This window comes from Topomyia yanbarensis, chromosome 3, assembly GCF_030247195.1.
Source record: "Topomyia yanbarensis strain Yona2022 chromosome 3, ASM3024719v1, whole genome shotgun sequence".
In the NCBI taxonomy this organism is placed as follows: domain Eukaryota; kingdom Metazoa; phylum Arthropoda; class Insecta; order Diptera; family Culicidae; genus Topomyia; species Topomyia yanbarensis.
The window spans coordinates 150,624,930-150,634,091 of NC_080672.1; the positions used below are offsets into that span (position 1 = coordinate 150,624,930).

The following is a 9,162-nucleotide window of genomic DNA, read 5'->3' on the forward strand; positions in this document are numbered from 1 at the left end:
AATGTTGTGGGGCACCATGTCGAATGCTTTTGCGAAATCAAAATACATAGCGTCCACTTGTTGACGCTTCTCTACAGCTGGAACTAGAAGGCTCGTGTACGTCATCAAGTTCGAAGTGGCGGAGCGTTTTTTCATAAATCCGTGTTGTCGTTCGTCGATTATGTTGGAAGAAGCAGCGTACATCGCATTGTACACAAACTTTTCCAGAACTTTAGCTAGACAGTTCAGCAGCGAGATTCCTCTGTAGTTTTCAACATTGTGCCTATCTCCAGCCTTATAAATAGGAACTATAGCAGCTTCTTTCCATGCCATTGGGAAAATATTTTATTGTTTCAAGGTACTGTTGCGATGGATAGACAAGAGGGCTGGAAAATACATATTGGAAGTGATCTGCAAATAGGTTCGCCGACTCGGCAGCGGACTGTGAATTTTTGTCTCGAAGATAGACATTTTCTAGTACACCCACGGAACGTTTTCTGCTGTTTATAAATGTCCAGAATGTCGAAGGATTATTTCGAAGGCTGCGCTGAACTTGGTTCAGATATTCACCGAATGCACTGTTCCGGGCTGTTTCATATTGCAGTTCAGTTTGACGAAGGAAAGTTTTATTGTCGTCGGTCCTATGATGTAAATATCGCTTTCGGTGTTTCCGGAGTACGTTGTGTAGGCGATCAAGCTCAGCGTTCCACCACGGAAATTTATATTCTGCTTTTCTGCTGAGACGTTTTTTTAGGAACATTACGGCGAAGAATCTCATATATGGCATCAGAGAACGCCACAACTGCCTGATCTAAGTCATTTCCAACCAGCATCTCACGCCAATTGAGTGCACCAATGGCCATTGAGACTTATTCTCAGATGATTGATTTTTGCTGATCAAAAAAGTATGTTTATTGTTTTCAATTTATTCGGAATGGCATGACTCATTTCAACAGAAAATATTTTTCGTATGCGGCACCTTCTTTTATTTCGAAATCTAGGCCACTTTGAAATCAATAACTGCTAAACGGTGCGATTTTTGTCGACTTCAACAGATGGTAAATGTAAGAAACACTATTAACAACAGTAAATCAAAGCGAGAATGGCAGTAAATTCGAGCAGGTTATTCGCAGTTCCTCTATTGATTTTCTGTAAATTGGTTTCGACCTGCATATCAAGGCTTCTTGCTTTCCTGTAAACTATGGAGTTTTGCTGAATTTCCCGATCACCAATAATTACAAATCGCTCCATTTGGAGTAGTTCACCAATTCTAAAATTGTTAGCTACTAAATCGCTGTTCGTTATTCTATAAATAAAGGTAAAAGAGCAAACCAAAGACATGACTTAGACCATAGTCTTATTACGCGCCACCCAGTGAATAATGAAACCTATCAGAATGTCGCTAATAAAAAAATTCAAGGCAAATTTTTACGTCTCTTACGCTAGATGTGAATATATTGAAATTTAGCACAAAATCGTTTAAATTTAATTTCGACAAAATAAAGCAGGAATTTAAACATACCGTTCAGTACAACGGGAACTAGTAATGTTTAACTTATAGAAGGTAATTAATATAATTTAAATTCATCTTGCAGACCGTTATTTTGAAACAGGTCCCCCTTACAGGTCGCATCGCTTGTTTGTAGCGAATCCTAGACCTTATGCCATTCCAAACCACCAACTTCACGACACCTACGGAAGAGTCGGATGAGTCGTCTACCTTCCGTTAAGTATATGGAGCATCAACACTTCCCGTCTATCTTATCCTTTATCCTTCCCTGTGAACGATGGAGATATGGGGGCCGGCAACAGGGTTGTTAATCGATAATTAATCGTCATCGTCGATAACGTTAACCACCCGTCAACGTCATCGGAAACTCCGTTAACGATAATTTATCGTCGGATTCATCGTCATCGTCGATAATTCATCGGTGGTTATCGCGATACATTTTGCGTTACTTTCCCGTTTATTGGAGTTGAAGTTGATGCGGTTAACTTTCAATTGTTTTGAAATAAATAACTATTGGAGGACATGTTGTTGGCAGTTGAAAATCAATAGTTTTGGACATTTTCTATGCACAGTGGGGTCCGACGATGTGTCAAAATAGCATTTTTTGTCAACTTTTCGGGAGAGTTTTATATTGAAAGGAAAGTTATTGGCAGTTGACAATCAATAGTTTTGGACATTTTCAATACACAGGGGGTTCGACGATGTGTCAAAATGGATTTTTTCAACTTTTGGGGAAAGTTTATTATATTGAAGAAGTTATTGGTAAGTGAAAATCAATAGTTTTGGGCATTTTCAATGTACCGTCGGTGCGTCAAAATAGAAATTTTTTCAACTTTTCGCGAACTTTTTATATTGAAGAGCAGGTTGTTGGCGGTTGAAAATCGATAGTTTTGGACATTTTCAATTCACAGGAGGATCCACCAGTGCACAGTGTTTCCCAAGTGGCAAAAAGGTGAAAGAAATTCTTTGAACCACGAAAAACATTTTTTAGCTATAGTGTCTTCGGCAAAGTTTATTAATATTTTTTTGCATTTAAAAAGTATTAGTTGGGTGATTAATCCCTCTAAAGCTGAGCAGCAAGTTTTTGTTTGGTCATTTATGAAAATAAAAAATACTTTCTTTGGCAAAGTTGTTGAGAATATCTTGAGTATTAACTTCACTGAAGAGACTATGTGTCTATCTGTCGATTTTAAATTACATTTGTGGAGATTTCTTTGATATACCCCTGAAAATTGCTTTTAAAAATACTTTTCCTGGTAATTTTGTAGAGTTTCAAAATGTTCCAAGATTTTGTCCAGTATAAGAAAATACAGAATTTTTGTAATGTAAGTTTATTTGTATCTCTTACAACTTAGAAGTTATCGAATGTTTTAGTGCCCAAAAAGCAATATTTTGGTATGGAAGCCGCAAATTTACGCAGACGAATACCAATACGAATCTGTAAAACAAACACTATCAAAATCGTTTGGTGGACTCTAGCCTACTGAACGAAGTCAAATTCGAGTAAATTCCTTCTTTAGAATATTTTTCTTATCTTAGAGATGCAAAATATTCAAAAATAATAATACTGTACTGTAAGACCTCCTTAAGGGAAATTTTTACTAAATGGTCAGAACGGGTTAAGAGGCTTTGTCGAGGGACTAAAGAAGAATATTTTAACCGCTCCGATTTATTAAAAAGAAAGAAAAAATATGTTAGTCCAGGTGTTTGCGTTTCGACTTCGTCTCTTCAGAACCAGAAAAAATCTGTTAATCACCACACCACTAAAATGTGTAGTGTAATTTGTGAATGGCCTAATAATAGTGGTTTAGATGTTTTTTCAATACACTACAATTTTGCGTGCTATAAATTACTAATTACACAATAGCTCAAAATTTGTATTTTTTCATGGTGAAAACAATTTTGATCACCTTTTTGCCGCTTGGAAACACTGTGTACCTGGGACTCTTCTGTGCACAAACTTACTCGAAAAGTTGAAAAATTCAATTTTGATACATCGTCGGACCCTTCTGCGTATTGAAATGTCCAAAATTATTGATTTTCAATTGCCAAAAACTTTCCCTTCAATATAATACACTTTCCCGAAAAGTTTAAATAATTTCATTTTGACGCATCGTTGGACCCCGCTGTGCATAGAAAATGTCCAAAACTATTGATTTTCAACTGCCAACAACATGTCCTTCAATAGGTATTTATTTCTAAATAATTGAAAGTTAACCGGATCAACTTCAACTCCAATAAATGGGAAAGTAACGCAAAATGTATTGCGATAACCGATGAACCGACGATGACGATGAAAACGACGATACAATTATCGACGATGACGATGAAGGCGACGATACATTATCGTTAACGGAGTTTCCGATTAATTTGGCATAATTTTTATCGTGATTATCTAATAAATCGACTATTTTTTTAAATTTCGAAAATATGTTAATTATTTATATGGATAAACTGGTGACAACCCGATCAGAATGAAATAACAAGATTATATCAGAACACAATTATATAATTTATAAATTAAGTCTCGTTAGTAGTTAAAATAACAGAAATTTATAACAAGTAACAATGCGAGATATAGTTTTGAAATATTTCTGTTATGTGTTTCTGATTGGAAAAACTGAACATATTTTTTTACGCATACTACTAAGCGTTCAATCCTTGCACATGCTCAAAAAAGGTTTCTTGAGCCTTAAGTAGTTTTTGAATGGCAGCTTACAACGCAAATCATGTTTTTTCCACAGACGTTCTACAAAAAGCTTCGTCACCGAGACGCTTTTCGAAATTTTTGCATGAATATAATTACAGAACGTTTTCGAAATGATTCATTATAATGTACAAAAGTTTTAATCAATTCGCTTCAGCCAAATTTACAAAAAAATTCGCGAAGAAATTGTTTTTATGAAACCCTTACCCCCTTAAGCCAAACAGTTATAAACTAGGGCGGTAGAGCGTTCGCGTTATGTCTGAGAAAAGTTTTGTACGACAAATTATAGAAAGACTCTATCAAATACCACCATGCGACTTGATTAATATTAAACACTATAAGCTGCCTTAGGAAAGTCGCTGTAAACATTCTTGAAAATGTTTCTTCACTTCCTTCCAATAATTTTTTTTTCTGTTCTGGCAAAAATAGAGCAATCCCGAAAGTACCTATCAAATTTTCTCAGGAAATAAACTCAGAGTCCAATACTATTCTGAACTACTGGAATAACGAGCATTTGTGCGATCTAATTACATTTTCCTCAACACATGCCCATACAAGTGACATTCTCGATCCCCTTGGATGGTGATCATTTTTGGTATACAGATTAATCTCACCACACCGATGAAAACCACGCTGAGTAAGGACGATATTTTAAAATATGAGATATCACTGTCTAAGTGCTTCCGCTGGTTGCTTTTTTTAGCACGAGAGATACTCAAATCATTTCAAGCTAGGCTACGAGTGTGAGAAAGCGTGCCATATAAAAACCAACGACTCAGAACGGACCGGTGTTATTCTAGTTTTAAATTTTCCCGTTACGACACGTTCTCCAGGACTGGGAGATTTGATCTGAAGTTAAATTGGTCAACGCATAGCCGACTTTAGTTCTTTAGTAAGTGATGTTTTTGAACTTAGACAGTGCAATCAAGTAACCGTTTGACATTTAATTATATTACATAAGTGAAGATAATTTTTATGTGCAGATGGATTATGTTCTATTTTTTTTTCGAAAGTGAATAATGAAAATAATTAGTGAAATTGAGGCCTTGAAAACCTGATTTAAGAAAAACACAATGAATGTTAATCCTTTTAAATTCCTCTGTAATTCTATAATGTGAATCATTCTCTTCGTGAACAGATTCATCTCCAAAATGTGTGACGAAGATGCTTCAGCTCTTGTCATTGACAACGGATCGGGTATGTGCAAAGCCGGATTTGCTGGTGATGACGCTCCACGTGCCGTATTTCCATCGATTGTAGGCCGTCCCCGACACCAGGGTGTGATGGTCGGTATGGGAAACAAGGATTCTTACGTTGGTGATGAGGCCCAGTCAAAACGTGGTATTCTAACACTAAAGTACCCAATCGAGCACGGTATCATCACCAACTGGGACGACATGGAAAAAATCTGGCATCACACATTCTACAATGAGCTTCGTGTAGCCCCAGAGGAGCACCCCGTTCTGCTGACCGAGGCTCCATTGAATCCGAAGGCCAATCGTGAGAAGATGACTCAAATCATGTTCGAAACTTTCAACTCGCCAGCTATGTACGTCGCTATTCAGGCTGTTCTGTCCCTGTACGCTTCCGGTCGAACCACCGGTATTGTTCTGGATTCTGGTGATGGTGTTTCTCACACTGTTCCTATCTATGAGGGTTATGCTCTACCACATGCGATCCTTCGTCTGGACTTAGCCGGTCGGGATCTAACCGATTATCTTATGAAGATCCTGACTGAGCGCGGTTATTCATTTACTACCACCGCAGAACGTGAAATCGTGCGTGATATCAAAGAGAAGCTGTGCTACGTCGCCTTGGATTTCGAGCAAGAAATGGCTACCGCTGCCGCCTCCACATCCTTGGAAAAATCTTATGAGCTTCCCGACGGGCAGGTTATAACCATTGGCAATGAGCGTTTTCGTTGCCCAGAAGCCTTGTTCCAGCCTTCCTTCTTAGGTATGGAATCGTGCGGTATACATGAGACTGTCTACAATTCGATCATGAAGTGCGATGTTGACATTCGCAAGGATTTGTACGCCAACACTGTCCTGTCTGGTGGTTCCACGATGTACCCAGGTATCGCCGATCGTATGCAAAAAGAAATCACCGCTCTGGCACCGTCTTCCATCAAAATCAAAATTATTGCTCCACCTGAGCGCAAATACTCCGTCTGGATCGGTGGATCTATCCTATCGTCGTTGTCCACCTTTCAAGCAATGTGGATTTCCAAGCAGGAGTATGATGAATCCGGCCCAGCAATAGTACACCGCAAGTGTTTCTAATCTAATCCAACCCTTTCATTCATTCTCAGAAAAAGCCAAAGATCTTCAATCCATAGTATTATCGTTGTAGTGTGCATTCGTGATGAAAGTTTTCAAAAATCTGTGAAACCACTTATAAGACTCCTACGAAAGACTCTTTCTTTGTGATATTGGAAAACATCATTTTATAAATAGTGTATCCCAAGCTGTATCGAACTAGAATGTAAATTGGTGCTTTTTGATTTTGTACTGATGCAAGTTTTGATTTTATGTCGGACGAACCGGAAGCACCGAAAACCTGTCACTAAGTACGTGTAATGATCGGTGTTAGATATATATACTTAAAATTAGATCTTCGAGTATGAATAAAAATCGACCCTTTTTATAACAACTTATCAAAAAATTGTATTATTACTTTTAACTACATGAATAACTAAAAAATAAACAAACAAATTAATAAATAATTAAATGAATAAATAAATAAATCAATAAATTGATAAATAAATGAATAAACAAATAAATCAAAAAATTAATAAATAAATAAATAATTAGGTAAATCAATAAAATAAATAATTAAGTGCTAATTTATTCAATTAATTATTCGATTAATAAAGACATGCTTGAATTAATAAACAAATAATTCAATACAATGTGTTAAAGTTACTGCCCCAAACGATTAATTTACAACATATTCCATCCTCGCTCTTAATATTTCCTGCAAGTTTTGTGGAATAGTGCTATTGTATAAAACTAAATACGATTTTTGCTCGAAAAAGGCTGATTTGTTATTGTAATAATAATTTAAAAAATGCTCTCAGTTATCTGGGGAATTAGATGAAAAATTGTGCAAAATTTCAAAACGATTAGTTCAGTAAAGTTGTAACAAACGCCGCATTTTTTCAAGGGGCCTCCAAAGATTCAATGTCATTCGCACAATTTTCAATATGGCCAAGGAATGTTTTGGAAAATATTGTTCAAATGTTATATTGTTGTACGGAAACCGACTGAATGACGAAAAAATCCGCACGCTGTTGGCCTGAGCGTGGTGAACGATTACGCTTCGTTGCGGCATGGTGTGCGGATTTTAGCACTGGAAATGCTTTACTCCTCTATATGGGACTAGGTGCAAAACTAAAATCTAAAATTCTATCAGCGTCACGAAAATGTGGCGTATTTTTAAATGACTGTAGCGCTGTTAATTGTTGATGGATTTGCGTCATTTGAATACCAATCGAGTCAGAAAAGTCGAAAAAATAGGGACAACATGTACAATTTTCACATATTAGCGCAAGGCTTTCCTCAACACTGACCTCATTTCGACACTCATAAGCGTGCTACACATTTCATCGCTTGGTATAAAAGGAATGTTTCTGACCGAATTTCTTCATTGCCATGCCTGCTCTGCTGGCAGAACCAGTTAGACTATCGCTAATGCTACTGTTAAATCATTGATTCGGCACGAGCCACGAAAGGGGAGCGTTTGTTTGTGTGTTCTGAAAGGATTTTGCTAGCAGTTCCAAGCTACGATGGCGGAACAGAAGCGAGATGGCCAATTTATCCGTGCGTTTAGTCGTGCAGGCAAGACTCAAATCGTTTCATAGAACTCTGTTACAAGACAGCTATCAGCAATCCGTCCTAATTAGGACGAATAAATAATGGAAAAAGAATTGAATTAGAAAATTACATTTATTAACCCTCCGACACTCGCGCCAAATTTTGCAACACGAGCACTCGCGCGTTGTACTTTGTACAACACAGATAGTCTTTAGAATACCTCGTGATTCGTATCACTTGGAGCACTACTTTCTTCCGCAAACTTGGGCAGTAAATAATAGCCTTTCGGATGGGCGAATTAATAGGATGACATTCTACCGCCAGGCGGCGGAAGTGAGCATTAATTATTTTTTTTATCTACTGTATCTAAAGTGACTGATTTTTCAGCAGTTATGTATCTTCGGCAATGTTGTTCTGGTGATCAAAACCTACGAGGTGGTATGCGAAATAGTTCAATATTCTGCCACTAAGTGGCGCTAGTGACCATGCCATTTTTGGTCTACTGTATCTCGAATTCCTGATTCGATGAGAGGGGGAGGCAGCCAGGGCAATTGCCCTGGGGCCCGGGTCGTATTTGGGGACCCGCGTTTTTACTCGGAAGATGAGCGAACACGTCCGGTATTCCTAGAAGAGCAAAAAAATAGCAATAGTAATTTCTTTGTAATCATTCGCCTTATTAAATTGTTAGATGATGAAAGCATAAAAAAATGAAAACTTTATTTGATAGTTGACGTTTGTTAAATCAAACGTTCTTAAGGGAGTTGTCTACTTTGTGTACAAGTTTAAAATAGAGTTTTATTGCTTGAATCGACGGAATACACTACAAAATATTGAGAAGCCAATTCAAAGTATTTTCGAAGAAAGCAATAGAGCGTTAAACAGAAATGCGAGCCAACGGACAAACGCATCCGTCCTCTTCTACGTGTGCTATTTATGGTTACAGTAGGTAGGCTTTTCTTAGCTGCTTTTGCACAACGTTTTCCGTGGTGCAGTGTCTTTTTGCAGAATTCGCGCATAGGAATCTACCATGGTTGCATAACCAGTATTGTCGGATGAAACGTCCCATTTTCGGTTGATCCGCATAAAATGGTTACGTATGAAAAAGTTGGTTTATACGGAAGCATTCTCACCCCAAGAACAACGTTAGGGCC

The 9,162-nt window shown here is 37.5% G+C and overlaps 1 protein-coding gene across 1 annotated transcript; it reads left to right on the top strand.

Annotated features, from left to right (window-relative positions):
• Positions 1–4,938: 4,938 nt before the first annotated feature.
• LOC131693115 (actin-1) lies at positions 4,939–6,901 on the top strand. The gene is made up of 2 exons (XM_058980676.1): positions 4,939–5,088; positions 5,335–6,901. The coding sequence occupies exon 2, from the start codon at positions 5,348–5,350 to the stop codon at positions 6,476–6,478; it is 1,131 nt and encodes a 376-aa protein (XP_058836659.1). The 5' UTR covers positions 4,939–5,088; positions 5,335–5,347; the 3' UTR covers positions 6,479–6,901.
• Positions 6,902–9,162: the final 2,261 nt, after the last annotated feature.